The 21,716-nt window shown below is 43.0% G+C and overlaps 1 protein-coding gene across 7 annotated transcripts in view; it reads right to left on the bottom strand.

Moving 5' to 3' along the window:
- PIK3CB (phosphatidylinositol-4,5-bisphosphate 3-kinase catalytic subunit beta) overlaps nucleotides 1-21,716 on the bottom strand; it is a 264,723-nt gene that overhangs the window by 39,005 nt on the left and 204,002 nt on the right. For all 7 annotated transcript variants that reach the window (XM_073625868.1, XM_073625865.1, XM_073625866.1 and 4 more), the window contains 3 exons: nucleotides 15,775-15,963; nucleotides 2,996-3,117; nucleotides 130-273 (listed from right to left, as the gene is read on the bottom strand). In XM_073625868.1, coding sequence (XP_073481969.1) covers nucleotides 130-273; nucleotides 2,996-3,117; nucleotides 15,775-15,963 — 455 coding nt within the window. The remainder of the gene's footprint in view (nucleotides 1-129; nucleotides 274-2,995; nucleotides 3,118-15,774; nucleotides 15,964-21,716) is intronic.

Here is a 21,716-nt window from a genome sequence, read left to right on the forward strand (position 1 = left end):
AATAGGAAAAAGAATACTGTATTTATTCGATATGGTTTTATGAGTGAACGCTTGCAGTTCCCTTGTTCAATATTTGTAGTTAGGCAGAATAAAGTGCAGACTAAGTCTCTAAAACCAATGTGTACCAACCTCAGATGCCAAAACAGGAACTGGCCAATTCTACGATTAGCCAGGGCTCTCTGCAACAAGAATCGGGACAGGGCGCAATCCAGGAAAGGCTCATATTTAAGAACCTGTACCAACTGCAGTAAATACTGGGATAACTCCTCGTCACTGTAACACATAAAAAAAGGTGTCAGCATACAGCTCTCCACACATCTTGTCATTATCTGTAATATTTTAAATGATGAACAAAACCATGATGCCAAAAGTTAACTTCAGCTGCTTATGATAGGATGTAAAAGATGAAATTTCTTGTAATTACTGCTGATCCAACATAAACTGAGGATAGAACAGTAATTATTTGTAAATATTTAACACATCATAGTGAATACAATAGGACTGCACAAAGTCAGTTATTGTAAATTCACACAGGGGTTGAATTTTATAGCAGCCATTAAAACTAACTATGCACGGCTGCAGAGTTCGGGAAATGTCTCACTGCCTCTGATAAGCGCAGCGCAGTGCCAACTTCCTGGCGGGATCGGCACGTGGGTTTTGCCAACACGCCGGAGCTCATCATTATTGTGCAATGGTTTTGCACAGAGCAGCCCCGATCCTTCTCTTCTCAGGTCCTTCGCTGGTGCTCTTGGCTCCTCCATCCCTGCTGAGTGCCCCCTCAGCAAAAGGCTTGTTCTGGGGGCACCCATGCATGCTTACTCCCGAGCCCTGCTCTGTGTGTCCTTTGGAGCACACACAGCGCGGCTGGGCCCTGCTGGATCCTCACTGGCTGTGATTGAGAAATGCGGGAGACAATCACTCCTGTTGCTGTGTCTGAGCCAATGAGGGAGAAAGCTGAGAGAGCCTCTGCTCTCGTGCACATCAGTGGATTGAGATCAAATTGAGATTGAGCTGGGGGGGGGGGGCTACATGGAGACAGTTTTTTACCTTAAAGCGGAGTTCCACCCAAATTTTGAACAATATCTGTATGTATTCTCTTCCTTGCCTAGATGCTGACATGCCTTTAAAAAAAATTTAAATCGCCGTAATTACCTTTTATTTTTCTATTCTTCTTTGCACTTCCTGGTTCTCCTCCCGTGGGAGTAGGCGTGTTTCTAGCCTCTCCCAGACTCCTGGGAGCTAGTCTCAGGCTTCCCAGGATGCCACTGAGCATGTGCGGGAACGAGCGGTGAATGCTGGGAGCACAGCATTCACCACATCCAGGAAATAAATGCTTGTGGGCTTCAAATGCCCACAATGAAGATGGAAACCGCATGCAGTGAATAATATAAGTTATTCTTTCCGACGAAATCTGACACAGGCGGACATATTACACACAATATGTGAGTATGTAATGCTGAGAAGAAAAGTTTGTGAATGAACTCAAAAAAAAATAAAAAAAAAACACGATAGATAGGTGGACCCCCGCTTTAATGCAGACAATACATTAGGGTAAAAAAAAAAACCTTCTGCTTTTAGCACAATCTCCTTTTAGAACCACTTTTTTGCAATGCTAAAATGAGAAATGATCACTTGATGCTTTGTAAATGAGTCTTAAATGCTCTGTAGGTGCTTTTACATCATGTTTGCACCACATTTTAATAGCAGTAAATGAAAGCTGTTGAAAAGCGTCAACACCTGCCAAACTCTACAGACAGCGTTATTTTTGCCTCGCCATGTGTCAAGGCAAAGCTAGTGCTGCCTTGTATACACCTCTATCTGCTCTCTACTTTAACAGTTGTGAATGGCATTGACAGGCGAGGTGAGGAGGTCAGGAAGTGGTAAAAACCCAACCATCTATTTTTACTGTCTGTGTGAAAAAGGCCTTACAGAAATTAGTAAAATGCTTTCCTGTATGTGGGCAAGACTATGGAATTTTTTATTGTTGTTTTCAGGCCAGTAACATTTGTAGAGCACATTTTAGGCCTCATGCACATGGCTGTACAGAATGCCTGCATAACCATTTTTCTGGAGCCTGCTGCTGCCGTGTATAGCTGTCAATTGAGATAAATGTGAAGAATTGTCTGTATGCTAGGCTTGCATAAAGCATCCGCATGTGCATATGCACATGTGCTCCAAAAGCATGCCATCTGTGTGTGCTTTACTTGAGCTGCGGCTGTACACGGTTGTGTCAGGGGTTGCATAAAGCACCTGCATGGATGCATGCTCCAAATGCACAATATTTTATGCACAATATCTGTGTTTACACAATACAACTTTATGCCTGCTTTAAGTGAACATGGCGCATAACCATGTATAGCCGCATCTTCCAATTCAACTTAAAGGGGTTCTAAACCTTTGTGTTTTTTTCACATTAATGCATCCTATGCATTAAAGTGAAAAAACACCTGGCACTGACCAGCCCCCCAGTCCCCCTGTTTTACTTACCTGAGCCCTGGAACTTAACCCAACGGGGACGAGCTGTCTCTCTGCCCGGGGTTCTCGGCTCGATTGGATAGATTGATAGCAGCGCAGCCTTTGCCTCCCGCTGCCGTCAATCAAATCCAATTACGCAGGCACCGGGGGGGGCGGAGCTGAGTCGTACATTCGGTGGCTAAGGACGCCGAATGCTGGACTTGGGTGCGTGCCCGCAAGGTAACCCCTTTGGGAGAGCGCTTCTCCTAGGGGGTTATCTGATGTGGGGCGGAGCCGCGAGAGCTGCCGAGGGACCCCAGAAGAGGATGTTTGGGGTCACTCTGTGCAAAACGAGCTGCACAGTGGAGGCAAGGTTTGATATGTTTGTTATTTAAAAAAAAATAAAAAACTAACCCTTACAATCACTTTAATGGGTGGCTGCATGTGGTGCGATAGTGATTGCGCAGGCTCTGCATACTAAACAGTCCCTGCATGGCGGAGTGCAGGAAGTCTTATATGTGGTTACACAGAATTCACCTACCTCATACTCTTTAGACAGTTGACAGCATATTCTCTTACATACTGATCAGGATAGTTGAAATCAAGCAGTTCCAGGGCATCTCTTGGGGGTAGTTTGGACCAGATCTGCAGCAGTGCCTGAAGCTGTAAATACAACAGGAATGAACGTGGATCTCACTGGACAAACATACAGCATTGAGATAAATAAAGTGGGGGGCAGAATACAAAACCGTAACTACCAAAAATGGTCGCTGACATGGGCTAGTCATTGTCCTACACACTGGATTAATGTGTGGTTGCAAAATGATTATAGGTCTATGAACACTATGCAACCTGTATGTACTGGCTTATAGCAGTCAAATTAAAAGGTTGATTCAAAGTTGTTTGCTCAATACATATTTATAGATGGAAATAAGCATGCAACTTTATATCTGACTGCCATATCATATTTTACTATAGACATGAAAATGTATGCATTCCTTCCAAGTTTTGATCTACATAGGAAAATATTTGTTGTAACTTAATGATTTGCATTTTTAAAGCTAACCATTTGTCCTTTTGCCTCATCACTTGAGGCCCTAAAATGAGCAATTAGCAAATTACAGTTTTCAGGTCTCTGTAACCAGGTAAAACAGGACATAAGAATTCTGCAGGACAGGCATTACATACCCCGTTGTCTGCAGCTATGACTGCTGTTTTATTACTCTACAGCAGGGGTCTCAAACTGGCGGCCCCCCAGCTGTTGTGATACTACAAGTCCCATCATGCCTCTGCCTGTGGAAGTCATGCTTGTAATGCCCCGTACACACGGTCGGACTTTGTTCGGACATTCCGACAACAAAATCCTAGGATTTTTTCCAACGGATGTTGGCTCAAACTTGTCTTGCATACACACGGTCACACAAAGTTGTCGGAAAAAACGATCGTTCTGAACGCGGTGACGTAAAACGCGTACGTCGGGACTACAAACGGGGCAGTGGCCAATAGCTTTCATCTCTTTATTTATTCTGAGCATGCGTGGCACTTTGTCTATCGGATTCGTGTACACACGATCGGAATTTACGACAACGGGTTTTGTTGTCGGAAAATTTTATATCCTGCTCTCAAACTTTGTGTGTCGGAAAATCCGATGGAAAATGTGTGATGGAGCCTACACATGGTCGGAATTTCCGACAACAAGGTCCTATCACACATTTTCCGTCGGAAAATCCGACCGTGTGTACGGGGCATAACTGTCAGCCTTGCAATGCCTCATTGGACTTGTAGTGTCGCAAAAGCTGGAGGGCCGCCAGTTTGAGACCCCTGGCCTACAGCATGCCTTCTGATGTGTTGCTAAGTCTCCAATTTTATGTGCGTTCTAGCTCAGTCTGAAAAATGTTCTACAAAAAGACCTCTAGTGTAGCTCAGAACACAGAATGCCATCGACATTCCAACACTGTCCACAGAATGCTGTGCGTCTCAGCTCAGTTCTGAGAATGTTTTCTGCACTTTAGTCCAGTTACCAGACTGGTCTTCCTATTTTGCTTGACCCAAAAGAATAAAAGTAGTGTTGTTGGGTGCTGAAAGTATGCAGATCACTATAACATACTGGAAAGGTCACAGTATGTTGGTAAATTATCATGCACAGGGATTAGAGGCTTGTTCTGGAAATATCTCTTGTGGATAATTATCCAGTACAGGGGAAGCAGCACAGGTAGATATGTCCAACACATGTGTCATACACAGACGGTACTGATGACTTAGTGGTATGATCAGTAGAAATACACTTTCTCGAAGTCAGAGTCCTGTGATGTACACCTTATGAGCAGACTGCTGACTATGCTAGAGGAATTTTCCAGAGACCTGTTTATTATCCTCACAGTGTGATTTTCTCCTTCCCTGTTTATCAGTTCACTGTCTGATCACAGACAGGACAGGAAATAGTTGTGTATGAAATCTGGCCTCACTTTCCTTTCAAAGCACCTGGACATCTAGATATAGAATCACATTGCTTCCAGAAGAGGATGCTGCTCTGCAGTATATGTTATGTGACAATTATTTTGGAACTGGTGCAAAAAGAGATGGTGGAAAGTTTACTGTGCACTAAAAGTATCGATGTTAACACCTTCCTGACAAGCGTATGCATATGTGGCCTCATGGAGGTGGGTCTTTATCCATGGGGCAGCATATATGTGTGGCTGTGTCTGTGCTGAGAACGTGCTGTACAGCGTGCTCCCAGCACAGAGACCATCCTCTTACTTTAAAAATCAGGGTCTCATACCAATGATCGGGAACCATAAGAAATGTTATCCCTGTGATAACCTCCGATTAACTATCGCAGTAAACAGTCACTGTCATAGCCCACCCCTATATGGTTTTATCCTCTTGCATGGAGAAAAAGATACATTGTATCTTTTTTCCTTGCTAGAGGAGAAACACATAAAACAAAGAAAGTATGTATGTAAAAAAAAAAATTTAAAAAGAAAGAAATACCGTAACTAGAATAAGGTTTGATCTAGGTCAATGTCAGGGTTAGAGTTCTGGTCAAACTTAGGGTCAAAAACAATGCTAAGAGTCAAAGGTTAGGGTCAATGTATTTTAGGTAGGGTACAAATGGCTTTAAAAGAAAAAAAAAAAAAAAATAGCGTCAGTGTTGGTATGACAGAAAAAAAAAAAAAAAAAAAAAAAAAAAAAGAAGAGCAAAATGCACACTATTGTTTCTGGGCCCAACTACTGGTACAAACAAAAAATTACACACATACATTGTATCACTGTGATCATCAGAAGCCAGATTATTTTGGGTTGTTTTTTGGTCACAGGTTATAATAATAGCAAGACATACAATAATTATTTTTACAGGAAAGATTTTTACCATCTTGTGCCAGATTTCCGTAAAAAAAAAAAAAAAAAAAACATTATATATATATATATATATATATATATAAAAATCAGGATATATCCATTACTTTAGAACACCAAATGAATGTCCAATTTCTCCTGAAAAAAGCAAGGTATAATTCGCCTGAATACATTAAGTAGTTGCGAGGATATGTTCAGGTGTTAGGATTTTGCTTAACCCTTCTTAATGAAGGGGTTAATCACAGTAAATTAAGACATCACATCAACCTACTTCCCCAAGGCACACTCTCTCATTACAATAGCTTTGTTGGCAATTGTGATTTTTCCACATGAATGCCCTTGCGGACCAGAGAAGTCACCTACAATGTTTGATGGATTTTTCATTTATCCTTGCAGATGAAACAAACCTGAAAAGCAATTATTATACAGGATTTATATAGCGCCAACAGTTTGCGCAGTGCTTTAAAATGTGAGGGCAGACGGTACAGTTACAATACAAATCAATACAGGAGGGATCAGAGGGCCCTGCTCGTTGGAGTTTACAATCTAGAAGAATTTGGAACTCCTGACTATGACATGGAAGCAAGTTGGGAGCTTGACATGCACTCGTGTGAAGGGGGTCTCACTCTGTTTTTCCTATTCCTTCAAAAACATGCCAGCTAAAAATCTGTAGTGATCCACAACTCGTTTTGTAAAAATAGATTGTAAAACAACCATCACAACTGTATCAATGATGGTTTTAGCTAGCATATAATTACTATAAAAAGAAATTAAAAAAATGATTATATTGGTGGCATACTGCTAAGAGTAATCAGGGTTTTAGGAAAGGTCATTAGATTAATAAAGTGTCTTAGCCTACACATTGTTATAATTTGAATGAAAGCAATTCTTGTGCACATAACTTCTTCACTTGCCATGGAAATGCATAGAGCTGTCCTCCCCCTTTTGTACCATTTTGGAGAATGCAGCTTAAGAGGGAGATCTTCCCACGTTTCAGCAAGTGGACTGATCAACTGCAACAGAGTCAAATAATGCAGGGAGCAGCTTAGAATACTGATGTCTTCAAGACAGGTAAGAAGCTCCACTAAAACTAGAATTTTTTTTTTTTTTTTTTTTTTTTTAAGAACTCCTCCTCAATCCTACAAAATGCTTTAGATGATTTTAAACTCATGGTGTGGTGCAAACACTAACTTTTAAAATATGTTACATGCAGAAAAGTTATACATGGCGAAAGTGATCTAACATGAAGGACAGGGGTCACATCAAAGTGTCCAGACATACATGGTAGTTTTCCAGTCATGGATCTGTAATCTGTAGGAATTTTCAGATTCCCCCTGAACAGTAAGAGTCAAGCTGTGATTGGAGGAAATCATGTCTTGCGTCTTTTGGAAGTTAGTGTGCAGGCCGTGGTTTGGAAGGAAGCAGAGGTCTGAGTGACCTGACAGGAGCAAGGAAATTCCAAAAATACAGCTAGCTTCATGTTTACATTCCGCTGCTGTAAATCTGGAAGGGAAGCGAGGGCTACAGAGGAGCTCTGTGACCAGCACAGATAATCAGCCATCAAAATGCTAACCCGAAGGACGCCCAGAGACCAAAGGATGTCTAAAAACAGCACTGCATCCATACAGCCTCCAATCAGTGAATGCAGACAGGAAACCATCTTATTACAGCCCTGTACAGCTGTGTTTGCTCTTAATGTAAAATGCCAATTTATTTCTGGTCCTAAGCAGAAATGCTGATAGGCATCTTAAAGCTGAAAAAACAGTTCATAGTAGCTTTAAAAATGATTAAAGAAGCTGCTAATGAAAGACTGAGTTACCCCCAGAGCACTCACGTGATCTCCTCCACTGCTCTTTCAGTAACATGCTAAACCTTGTCTGACATGCCAGAATCTATGGCTTATTAGACATAAAATAGTGGTCTGAAGAAGCTTCATGTTTGTTTCAAAAAGATTGAACAAAAGATCAGTCTAAGGCTAAAATTTTTCATTACAATCTATTTGCACTGACATTTTAACAGCTCAAGATGATACTCGTGCGCAATCTTCCACCTAGAATCATAATTTCAATAATAAATAATTTGTTCAAGCGAACTTTCCTGGGTCTGGCCAGCAGTCTCGTGTCTATGGATAGCATAGACCAGGGCTCAAAATTTCAAGTCCTGAGCTACTAGTCAGGTCTTAAGATTTACTCGCCACCAGTTGCCCCACCCCTAAACATGCCCTCCAAAATTATCTCATGAAATTACACTGTTAAAGGTTTTATGCAGAATTACATTACAAAAATTATTAACAACAACTTTAACAATAAAGCAGAGGAGTGATTGGTGGATCAGCAGTGCAGGTGTTCTGTCAGATTAGGCGACCCGTCAGAATTGGTAACGGAAGTGACCTTCCATCGCCGCCATCTTGCTACACCTCGCAACTCCTCCACAGTAATGATACACAGAGAAGGGGGCAAGCGGACATCTCATTACACCCACTGGAGTTTTGCATTACACAGTTATTTTTAACAGGAAACGCAGCTTATAAGGTGAAATACAGTGTATAGAAATCCGACGGATTGTTTAGATGTTGAATTTTAAAAGCAACAGCAAACCTGCTGATCTCACAGGTTTGCTGATCTGACAGAACACCGCTGCTTTTATAATTCAACATGTAAACAGTCCAATGGATTTTGAAATACTGTATTTCACCATATATGCTCCTTTTCCTGTTAAAAATAACTGTGAAATGCAAAACCCCGGTGGGTGTAACAAGACATCCGCTTACTCCCTTCTCTGTGTATCGTTACTGTGGAGGAGTGTGGGGCGTAGCAAGATGGCGGCGACAGAACATCACTTCCATTACCAATTCTGACGGGTTGCCTAATCTGACAGAACACAGGCCCATGGACAGGGCCGATGCAAGGATTTTTGTTTACTTGGGCAAAAATTTTTTTTACAAAGCCCTGTGCTAATGAGCCCTGAAGGCCCATTCACATACAGGTTCCGTAAATGTGCACAAAATGTAAAAGAAAAATTGTACACCGTGCTTGCAGTGCCATTTTTAATTGCATCCCAAGCGCAGCTAACAGACATACGCTTTGCCGAGTGCCAAATCATGCAAAGCTCACTGCCCAAAAAAGTGTGGGAGCTTCTTTGGCATGTTTATCACATGTAGGGCAAGTTATTCAAGTAAAAGGGTTGCCCAATGTACGTTGTGCAAAACAAACAAAAAAAAGGCTAGTGTGAATGAAGCTTAAAGCAGTTTGCCCTGTAGTTATGATGTGTCATGTAATGCAGTCTCCTGTCCTCACCGACAAATCAAGATCTATGACAGGTACACTTAGCCTTGGTTCACACTATCAACCATATATGAATTGCACAGGAACTGAAGCACATTCCTGTACAATTTACAAGCGATTCAATGTGGTATGATACAAGCCCATTCATTTAGACTGGGCTTAAATTGCACAGGCAGTACGATTTTAATGCGGTGCAGGAAATGTGCACAGATCGTGGGTTTCCCACACCACATTCCAGTGTGAACTGGGAAGTTTGAAATCGTGCAAGTTCAGCCAAACTTGCACAATTTCAAACTCTAATTTCAGTGCGAGTTCAGGGACGATTTGAAATAAATCTGTGCGGCCTCTCACACAGATGTCTATTGGAATCGCCCCGGAAGACGCCAAAAAGTAGTGCAGGAACTACCTTTGGAAATCAGTGTGAGGCCGACTTTGCGCCACTTTGGGACGGTGCCATTGCCGGCAATAGGCTGCGATTTGACATGTCAAATCGCATGTCAAATCATGCCGATGTGAACGGGGGGCTAAGAGTCCAGTCTGTGAGAGCTGGATCTCTCTATTACAGAAATCACCTGGCAGGATGGACAGGACAGATCCCTGGACCCCTCATCTACTCCATGCCTGGCTGCTAATCAGGGATGGTAGATAAGTGATATGCAAAAATCAAGGAGGATTTCCCTCTACTCCTCCTCCTTTCCTGCAACTGGGCTCCTCATCTTGCACCCATGCATCTCTTCCATCACCCCAGGCACAGTCCCGGCATCTTATCTCTCCGTCCTTGATGTCCCCCTATTAATAGCCCACTTGTGTGCAGATCCCCGGCCTCCCCCTGTCTTATGTTCCCCGCTCAGGACCCGCACGGAAACGGCCCAGGGGTTTGTTATAGTTAAGTGGGGGGCGGGCTACTTCTACAGCACCCATCCGCCTCTGTTGCACCACCGCTCTACTCTTTCCTGAGGACTGAGGTTACAGCTTTTATGCCCCCCTCCCCCAATCATGGAGCTCTAAGGCAGCTATGTGCCCTGGACATAGAGAAGAATGGAGCTCATCTGACAGATGAATGCAGAGCATGCAGAGAACTCTTATGCGGCTTCACACTTGCCCTCACATTTTTTCCATTCGCCAAATGCAAGCAGGCGAGTGGAAATTTTGAGAGCTGGCATAGACTGATGAAAATTGGGGGCATTGAGCTGATCCTCACAAGGTTTTACATTTTCATCTTTAAATGAAAATGCTGATGCAGGCTGCACAGCAAAGATCACAGGAGCCGAAAATGGTAAATGCTGGATTTGGCCAGGGATAATTATCCTTGAAATTTTGTAGTTTCATAAACATGACCCCCCAAACCTCTTCTTCCCTCATTAGTAGGGATGAGTCCGATGTTCGCCTGTTCGCGGAATAGCGAACAATTTGGGGTATTCGTGGCAAATTCGAAAGCCACGGAACACCCTTTAAAAGAAATTAAAAGTGCTAATTTTAAAGGCTTATATGCATGGTATTGTCAAAAAAGTGTTTGGGGACCTGGGTCCTGCCCCAGGGGACATGTATCAATACAAAAAAAGTTTTAAAAAGGGACGTTTTTTCGGGAGCAGTGATTTTAATATCGCTTAAAGTGAAAGAATAAAAGTGAAATGTTCCTTTAAATTTCGTACCTGGATGTTGTCTATAGTATGCCTGTAAAGTGGCGCATTTTTCCCCATGTTTAGAACAGTCCCTGCACAAAATGACATTTCTAAAGGAAAAAGTCATTTAAAAGTACTCGCGGCTATAATGAATTGTCGGGTCCGGCAATACAGATAAGTCATTGAAAGAAAACGGCATGGGATCCCCCCCCAGTCCATTACCAGGCCCTTTGGGTCTGGTATGAATATTAAGGGAAACCCCGAACCAAAATTAAAAAAAAAAAAAAAAAAAAATTGCATGTGGGTCCCCCCAAATTCCATACCAGGCCCTTCAGGTCTGGTATGGATATTAAGGGGAACCCTGCACCATTTTTTTTTTTTTAAGAAAATAGCGTAGGGGTCCCCCTCAAAATCTATACCAGACCTTTTAGGTTTGGTATGGGTTTTAAGGGGAACCTCGCGCCAAAATTTTTTTTAAAAATGGCATGGGGGTCCCCCCATAAATACATACCAGACCCTTATCTGAGCACGCAACCTGGCAGGCCGCAGGAAAAGAGGGGGGGTGAGAGTGAGCCCCCCCTCCTGAACCGTACCAGGCCACATGCCCTCCAAAGCACCTTGTCCCCATGGTGATGGGGACAAGGGCCTCATCCCCGCAACCCTTGCACGGTGGTTGTGGGGGTCTGTGGGCTTATCGAAATCTGGATGCCCCCTTTAACAAGGGGACCCCCAGATTGCGCCCCCCCCCCCCGTTTGAAATGGTAACGGTACATTGTACCCCTACCATTTCACAAAAAAGTGTCAAAATGTTAAAACCACAAGACACAGCTTGGGGGCAAGTCCTTTATTAAAAAATAAAAATGTCCCACGAAGTCCATTCATCTTCTTCTCTCGCTCTGCCGACGGACCGGAAAAAAAAAAAAAAGATCCCCCTCCATGGGAGGCACTCAACGTATGACGAGTCCTCGCAGATGACAGTTCTTTTATAACTGAGGGCATGGCCTCACGGTAACAAACCCAAGTGACCCCGCCCCCTCTGACACACAGGGACTTCCCAATGGCTTCCCCGTGGCATCAGAGGGGGCGGGGCCACCCGTTTATGATAAGTGATTTAAAAAGACAATTCATTAAAGCCGTAAGTACTTTTAAATGACTTATTTTCCTTTAGAAATGTCATTTTGTGCAGGGACTGTTCTAAACACTGGAAACATAAGCCACTTTACAGGCATACTATCGACACCCCCCAGGTACGAAATTTAAAGGAATATTTCACTTTTATTGTTTCACTTTAAGCATTATTAAAATCACTGCTCCTGAAAAAACGTCCTTTTTTTAAAACTTTTTTTTGCATTGATACATGTCCCCTGGGGCAGGACCTAGGTCCCCAAACACTTTTTATGACATAACTTGCATATTAACCCTTAAAATTAGCACTTTTGATTTTTCACATTCGTGTCCCATAGACTTTAAGGGAGTTCGCGTGTTCAAACTAATTTTTTGCCTGTTCGCATGTTCTGCTGAGAACCGAAGCGGGGGGTGTTCAGCTCATCCCTACTCATTAGTAGCATATGACATTGCCAGCCATTATACATGGACCTTTCAATTTCTGTATTATCAGAATATATCCAGTTCAATCCTTTATGAACTGCTGTGTCAGAAAGTTTGGCTATAGGCATCAGCAACGATTTAAAAAAGGGTCTTGGGCTTTGGAACAGGCACTGCACGGTACTAAGGCTCTACATACAGTGGGTATAGAAAATAAAAAGCAACAAAAATAGGATTTTTATAACAGCTTACCTGTAAAATCCTTTTCTTGGAATACATCATGGGACACAGAGCCTTAAGTAATTACTTAATGGGTTATAGCCTACCGTCAGGTGTTGACACTGGTAAACCCCAATTAAGGAAGTTTACTCCCCTATATAACCCCTCCTCCTTCCAGGAGCACATCAGTGTTTGTAGCAAAGCAATATACTTGTATCCCAAAAAAGAGGGGAGGGACCTTTGTGTCCCATGATGTACTCCAAGAAAAAGACTTTACAGGTAAGATGTTATAAAAATCCTATTTTCTTTATCGTACATCATGGGACACAGAGCCTTAAGTAGTTACTTAATGGGACGTCCCATAGCAATGCCACATGAGGGGTGGGAGAAAACAACCCGCAGGGTACACCCAGACTTGAGGATTTATACTGCTGCTTGCAGCAAACTGCACCGGAAGGCGATATCCACGTACCTCCTTACATCCACCTGATAAAATTTTGTGAATGTATGCACTGAAGACCAAGTTGCGGCCTTACAGATCTGAGCCATGGAGGCCTGATGACGCACTGCCCAAGAAGCACTAACCGACCTGGTAGAAATCGCCTTAACTTGAAATAGGGGGAATTTTACCCCTTAAATCATAAGTTTGAATTATCACTTGCCAAATCCACTTAGCAACAGTGGATTTTGATGCTGCCTGTCCCTTCTTAGGACTCTCCGGCAGAATAAATAAGACATTAGTTGGTTGCAATGCGTACGCTTTGCGCCAGACGAGTCGCTGATTGATCTATAAGTAATAGATCGTCTAGGTACGCTACGATTGTTATGCCCTGTGCCCTTAACCTGGCTAGAGGTGGGGCCAGCACTTTGGTGAACACCTGAGGTGCTGTGGCTAGCCCAAAGGGCAGGGCTACAAATTGAAAATGCTGCTGTTCTAACTCAAACCGCAGAAATTTTGATGAGCAGGAAATATAGGGACATGCAGATATGCATCCCTGATGTTGATTAATGCCCGAAGTTCTTTTCTTAACAGGATAGAAACTACTGACCTGATTGTCTCCATGCGAAAGGAGCGGATCTTGAGGAATTGATTTAGCTTTCTTAGATCTAGAATGGGTCCGACATCTCCACTTGGCTTTGGTACCATAAAAAGGTTTGAATAAAATCCCAGACCTTGCTCTTTTTGTGGGTAACTGTATGATCACCCCTTGAGATATTAATCGGTCTAGTGCCTGAAACAGAGACTGTTTTTTCTCTGGGTCTTTGGAAACACTTGACCTCAAGAAGCGAGACGGTGGAAAGTCCCGGAATTCCAGCTTGTACCCCACAGCATTACCGTGGAAATGACCCATCTGTCCTGAATTTCCTTTTTCCAGGCTTCTGAAAATTGCAGAAGTTTTCCCCCCACCTTGGTGAGGGGGTTGCCTCTTCATGATGAGGCTTTAAAATTCTGTTTTGCAGATTTCCTACCCCAGGGCTTCTTTTGAGCCTGCGTCTGACCCAGAGTTCTTTCTCTAGAGTCTGACGGCGGAGGCCGTCGCCACTGCCTAGAGGCGAAAGCCCCTGGCGCAGGGGAAAGAGTCCGTTTAAATGCAGGGCATTTATATTTTATTTTGACTGGTAAAAAGGTATTTTTCCCAGCAGAAATTGTCTTGATATATTTATCCAAGTCTTCTCCAAATAGTTGCTCCCCATGAAAGGGGAACCTAGTTAGGAGGTTTTTACATGGTGTTTCAGCTGACCGATTTTTCAACCACAGGATTCTGCGCATTTAACAGAAAATCCAGCTTTCACCCATCACGCCGGGTTACGTTTAACAAACCTTCAAGGACTGGGTCCATTTAAAACAGGGCCCAACTGCCTTGCATAGCACCCCACATCGCTAAAGAAATGTTAATTTTTTTTCAAAGGGGTATTTATTTTTCTATACCCACTGTATAGTAGCCTAAAGACTTTTAAAACTGCTCAAGAGAGATCTTGTCACACTAACAATTTCCAAGCACCAAATTGTAAAGAAGATTATACAAATCTACCATTCCTTCCACCCACACCTCTCAATAATGCTCTGGTGAAGATGACAGGTCCCTCGAAGTTTGCTGGGAAACAGACACTTACAGGAATGCCCATCTCCTTGGTCCCCAGCAGCTGTCACTACTTTTGCACTCTGATCTCATTTCATTACTGTATTCTATAGTGATGTGAGGTCAGAGGGAGTAATAAGTAAGAGCTGCTAGAGACTCCGTAGACTGACACTCCCAGAGGTGCGTTTTCCCAGCGTACTTTGGAGGACTAGTTCCTCTACAACAGAGCAGCATTCTGCATTGCAGGTGGCCGGAAAGGTAAACACGTACAACCCTTTTTTTTTTTTTTTTTTTTTTTTTTTTTAGAGAGATTTGTGCTTGGATTAAAAAAAGATATTATACCAGGACAGGGTGTCTTTAAATAGCAAATGAAGGCAATATAATAAATCAGTGATTGTAATGCTTATGCATTCCAGGAAACAGCTACTGAGACAACATTTAGAGAATTAATGTTAAGGTAAGTTAAGTGGATTTTTTAAAGTTAAGTTAATTGCAGCTAGATGCATCATTCTCCTCACAATATTCATCTCTGCAGCCTCTTGTTTTATGGCTCGAAGCGCACACAGTGCTGCATACTGGTCTTTGTATTATGTGCTATATATGCCATTACCAATTATTTTAAATAATCGCTTATGGACAGATTTAGCATGTGTCCCACAAGTGCAGCCTCTGTTCATGCGATTTTTTACTGTGCATCTTTCCTCTGATTTTTTTCAGTAATCAACAAGCCTGTTCTAGGCTCTGAAAAGGCATAATAAACCAAAGAACACACAGCAGGGACTGGCTGAATATCTGTCCATCCATGGCAGTTTCCGTTACAGAGAAGTTGATTTAATGATAGTCTTCTCTCGAACCGGCTTTTTGGAAAATTTTCCTTCAATTAGGGCTGCAGCACTGGATCATTGTACTCTGACAGCAGGGGGGGGTCCTGCTGTCAGAATACAACACAGCAGGGATTATTCCTCCATCTGTTTCACGTGTGGGGATAGGGAAATCAGTTTAGTGTTTTTCTGCAATCAGCCAGCTAGCTGATAAAAAGAAAAAGAAAACCCCTGATCCATATATATCCATAGGCAACAATCACTTGTGTAGCGACTGTATGAGAAATTAACTATAACGGTTGTTACACAATACTAAAGATGTGATGCGTACTATGCTCTGTACAGTACTGCTGCCACTTGTACATCTCTAGTAGAACACATTTTCTCTTACCTGGGCAACATCTTCAAGCTTGTTCCACTTGACAGACAACAGTAGTTTAGGGAGTGAACAGGGGAAGTTTTCTCTACAGTCGTACCGCAAGGTCCAGATTAGATCCTTCTCATTCTCACACAGCTGGCAAAGTGGATCCCTCTCCATGATCTCCTTCAGCTCAATATTAAATTTCTTTCCTCCGCGACCCTGAGAAATGACAATGTACACATATTGAATGCCATCAGCTCAAGATCACTGTAAATGAAAAGCTTGATCTAGCTCTCCCTCCAAAGCCCCAAACCTAATCTAGAAACCCACCACACACTCCTCCCTGATGCTTATTTTCACCTGCCCATCAGTGGTAGCCTTCTTCAGTGTTCAAAGTTTTATTCTGCACCCGCTGAGCCTGTGCAGTAACTACCTGTAGACTTAAATTGAACATCACTCTAAACCAGGGGTCTCAAACTGGCGGCCCTCCAGCTGTTGCGAAACTACAAGTCCCATCATGCCTCTGACTGTGGGAGTCATGCTTGTAACTGTCAGCCTTGCAATGCCTCATGGGACTTGTAGTTTCTCAACAGCTGGAGGGCCTCCAGTTTGAGACCCCTGCGTCTAAACACTAGAGATGCTAGTAGTTCAGTTCAATTTAGGTATATGGAAAGTCACTGTGCAGTCATGGCCATTTCCAGGGAAGATTTCAGGCAGGAAGATGCAAACACTGGAGGAGGTCACTGCCGTCAGGGACAAGTAAGCGAGCACCCAGGTGGGGCATGGGGTGAGGTTCTACATTAAATAAGGTTAGGAGGCTAAGGAGGATTTGTTAGTAAACTTTTCCATTAAAAATTAACCTGTTATTTAAACAAATCCTGTCACCGGACCATTCATTTCAACAAAAATATTCCCGCAAAATTATATGTGCATTCAGCATATTTTAGAAAGGTTATTGACCTGTAAAAGTCTCCCTTGTGTAGGCATCCAAAAGCTCTGAGATTGCTGCTGGGTGCCACCATCTTGGATGTGATTTCAGCAGACTCAGAGCTGTCACCAGTCTGGGCCCCCCCCCCCCCCCCGCCGGACACAGTGCACTATGGGAAGTGCCATGTCAATGTAATCACTAGCTTGCAGACGAGGCGCTTCATTTGCAGGATTTTTACCTGCTTTGTGGTGCATTCCATCCCTCCAAGTTAAGACGTTACTTCCGGTTTTCCTGTGCCAGAGGGAAACCGGAAGTGACGTCAGAAGCTCTGTGGAACACACGGCCCGAGCGGTGCTGGTAAGGCTGCAATATAGGTGAACTGCGAGTGCCATGCTTGGCGCTTGCAGTCCACTCAGCTGTGTTAGGAAAGCGAATGACTATTCGCTTTCCTAACACTAACCAACCTCTCCGCCAATCAGGTGCTCGGGTCTGTTACCTGTCACCTGATTGGCTGAAACGACAGGCGCCGCTATTGGACGCCTATCAGGGGGCAGGAGACACATGAAGGACCCCACTTGTGGCCATCACCCCCTGCCCCACAGACACAGGGTAAGTGCTGGGCAGACGGCCGGCAGGGGGCTCACTGGCAGCATTTGCTGGGCAGTTGAGCACAGTGGCTGCAATTGAAGGGCACAGTGGCTGCAATTGAAGGGCACAGTGGCTGCAATTGAAGGGCACAGTGGCTGCAATTGAAGCGCACAGTGGCTGCAACTGATGGGTTTTTTTTTTTCAAAATCTTTTCATTTTGCGTCCCCCCAAAAATTTTGAGCACCAGCCGCCACTGGCTGTCACTCAAATGCCACTCTATAGGATTAACTTTTGCAGCTACCTCAGAAGAGCTAGGGCTTGCTAGGGAAACGGCTGGTCTATTTTCCTGCAATTTCAAAAGCACATTGCAAGTTAGCAAAAAATAATTGTATTTTCTACATAGAGGATTAAAGAGGTTTTTGCACAAAAAGTTTAGCTCGGGGAGCATTATTCAGCAGCACGTTTCCCGACATTCACCCCCTTTGGCTGCTGACAGTTTGTTGATAAAAAAATTTATATTTGGCTAACTTTATATTCAAGAAAAAAAAATCCTTAACAGGGACCCCAAAATGCAGGTAAAAAAATAAAAATTGGCTTTGTAAAAGCTTACTTGCAGAGTTTTTTTTTTTTAATGAATGCAAGTTACCTGATACAAAACCACCAACAACCCCCAGCACACATTGTAGTCTGCTTCTAGTCAACAAATTAATGTCAAGATTACCAACAACTATATTCTCCGCATATTCAATCACAGATGACAATCAAAAATTTCCACTAGGTGGCAGAGTAGCACTAGTAACTAGTAACAAAAAGTGACATCAGCAAATGCACTTTTTTTTTCTATACAGGCCATTATTTTTATAATCTCAGTGCTTTGCTGGAAGCTGAAACCACATAGTGTGAGGTTTACCGGGAAACATCTCATGAATTTTAGTAACATCCAGCCAGTCCGAACCAAATTAGCTGCCATATAGTAAAATACTAAATCTGCATAATTTAGGAGTACAGTGCAGTAGACGAAAGTTTGGATTGTATGTGGGAACAAATGAGCATTTGCACAATAGCTGCATACAAGTGACGGATTAATTCAATAACTGTGCGTATTTCATCAAAACTTTTCTATTTCTATAAAGGAACCTTATAATAAGAGAAATATTAGGGCTGACACTGCTGACCTCCTAAAAATACTACCTACCTGGTGGTCTCTGGTGTCAATACTTTCTGGGTCGCTTAACCAGAACAAGCCTGCGGTTTGAAAAGGGTGAAATCAGAACTCCTAATCCGAATACTTTTTCCAGCACAGTGAACCTGAAGGTACTCATGATGTGTGCTCAAGTATCACAGCCAGGCAGCAAACATTTTCAAAAGCAGAGGTCAGCAATGGAAGCCTCTGCATTCTCTTGGTAAAAGTTTCCTTTACAATACCAGATTTGGTTAAAGGAATGGTGTATGGATTTTTCTACCCTGGTATCCATCCCTTGAACATAACAGTTTCAGTTTGGTAACTAATAACTTAAGCCTGAACGCCTTAGCAGGAGTAAAACCTCTCCGTAGTTTGTGGGATGAAACTGTCAGTAAGGCCCGTTATTTATTAACTATTCTAGTGTGCCATTAAACATTGCATGTATTAACAACCACGAGACTCAGCAAGACACAAAACTACAACAGAGTCCTGCAAAGGAGGACACAGGACTGACTTACCCCTGCAGGAACATACAGTGGGGACAGAAAGTATTCAGACCCCCTTAAATTTTTCACTATGTTTTATTGCAGCCATTTGCTAAAATCATTTAAGTTCATTTTTTTCCTCATTAATGTACACACAGCACCCCATATTGACAGAAAAACACAGAATTGTTGACATTTTTGCAGATTTATTAAAAAAGAAAAACTGAAATATCACATGGTCCTAAGTATTCAGACCCTTTGCTGTGACACTCATATATATAACTCAGGTGCTGTCCATTTCTTCTGATCATCCTTGAGATGGTTCTACACCTTCATTTGAGTCCAGCTGTGTTTGATTACACTGATTGGACTTGATTAGGAAAGCCACACATCTGTCTATATAAGACCTTACAGCTCATAGTGCATGTCAGAGCAAATGAGAATTATGAGGTCAAAAGGAACTGCCTGAAGAGCTCAGAGACAGAATTGTGGCAAGGCACACATCTGGCCAAGGTTACAAAAAATTTCTGCTGCACTTAAGGTTCCTAAGAGCACAGTGGCCTCCATAATCCTTAAATGGAAGACGTTTGGGATGACCAGAACCCTTCCTAGAGCTGTCCGTCTGGCCAAACTGAGCTATTGGGGGAGAAGAGCCTTGGTGAGAGAGGTAAAGAAGAACCCAAAGATCACTGTGGCTGAGCTCCAGAGATGCAGTCGGGAGATGGGAGAAATTTGTAGAAAGTCAACCATCACTGCAGCCCTCCACCAGTCGGGGCTTTATGGCAGAGTGGCCCGATGGAAGCCTCTCCTCAGTGCAAGACACATGAAAGCCCGCATGGAGTTTGCTAAAAAAAACACCTGAAGGACTCCGAGATGGTGAGAAATAAGATTCTCTGGTCTGATGAGACCAAGATAGCACTTTTTGGCCTTAATTCTGCGGAATGTGTGGAGAAAATGAGGCACTGCTCATCACCTGTCCAATACAGTCCCAACAGTGAAGCATGGTGGTGGCAGCATCATGCTGTGGGGGTGTTTTTCAGCTGCAGGGACAGGACGACTGGTTGCAATCGAGGGAAAGATGAATGTGGCCAAGTACAGGGATATCCTGGACGAAAACCTTCTCCAGAGTGATCAGGACTTCAGACTGGGCCAAGGGTTTACCTTCCAACAATGACCCTAAGCACACAGCTAAAATAACGAAGGAGTGGCTTCACAACAAATCCGTGACCGTTCTTGAATGGCCTAGCCAGAGCCCTGATTTAAACCCAATTGAGCATCTCTGGAGAGATCTAAAAATGGCTGTCCACCAACATTTACCATCCAACCTGACAGAACTGGAGAGGATCTGCAAGGAGGAATGGCAGAGGATCCCCAAATCCAGGTGTGAAAAACTTGTTGCATCTTTCCCAAAAAGACTCATGGCTGTATTAGATCAAAAGGGTGCTTCTACTATATACTGAGCAAAGGGTCTGAATACTTAGGGCCATGTGATATTTCAATTTTTCTTTTTTAATAAATCTGCAAAAATGTCAACAATTCTGTGTTTTTCTGTCAATATGGGGTGCTGTGTGTACATTAATGAGGAAAAGAATGAACTTAAATTATTTTAGCAAATGGCTGCAATATAACAAAGAGTGATTTAAAAAATTTAAGGGGGTCTGAAAACTTTCCGTCCCCACTGTATGTTCCCCTAAAGCAGGGTTGTCCAAACTTTTTTCAAAAAAGGCAGATTTGATGAAGCGAACATGCGTGAGGGCCAACCATTTTGGCTGACATTCTTAAAACCATTAAAATTCTGTCTAAGTGTGTTTGTCCGAGCACTAATACACCGCCCAACAAGAATTCTCTTGCCCTTGTGGCTGTGTGTGGTGAAAAGATGAGCTTGGACGTGTTATTTGGATATACCTTATTTATTGGCTTATAACACGCACCTTTACTATAAAAGAAGTTTCAGGAAAAAATCTTAAATTTTAAATAAAGAACTGTAAAGCAAAATAAGGCTCAGAGCCCATCAATGCAGCCTAATCAGTGCCATGAATGCAGCCTCACCTTTGCCATCAGTGCAGTCTGATTCATGCCCATCTGCAGCCTTGGAGGAGACAGGGAAGGGGTGGGACGAGCGCCAACAGAAATACAGGAGAAACTCCTGTTTTCTCTGTGGCCTCTTTAATAGAAAGTCCCGCCTCCTATTACAGAGGCCGCCGTGTAAACAGGAAATACTCCTGTATTACGGCACTCGTCCCGCCCCCTCCCTGTCCCCTCCAAGGCAGCCAGCATATATATATCTTTTGTGGCCCCCAGTGCTCGGGGATTCGTTGGGGGCCACAAAAGATATACATGTCCAATTTACCAGGCGGGCTGTCCGAAAACAGAACGTGGGCCAGACTTTGGACATGCCTGCCCTAAAGGAACATAGGACACTGCTGGTTTAACTTTCTAAGACAGTAAAAGAGCAAACTGCTGAAATACACAAAGAAAAAGAAAGTACAGATGTTATGTCAAAAGTATGATATCAGTATTTAATGTGTTCTCTAGACGATTAAAGCTGAATTTTGGGATAAACAAATATTTTCTAAATACATTCATGTGGATTCTTGCTTGAAACTTGGTGTACTTTGTGAATTTGCTCTAGATCTGTGCAGTAATCCAGTGTGAAAACATGGTCTTTATGCAAGTAGCTATCCTTGCTGCTCTCCCACCGCTCTTGTATCCACCCCCTCCCCTGTAGTTTTCTTCCGGCAGCCTGTAGTAGATGGGCCCTCCCACAGCTCTGTTCACTGCACAGGTT

The sequence above is a fragment of the Aquarana catesbeiana genome, linkage group LG04 (assembly GCF_042186555.1).
Source record: "Aquarana catesbeiana isolate 2022-GZ linkage group LG04, ASM4218655v1, whole genome shotgun sequence".
Taxonomy (NCBI): Eukaryota; Metazoa; Chordata; class Amphibia; order Anura; family Ranidae; genus Aquarana; species Aquarana catesbeiana.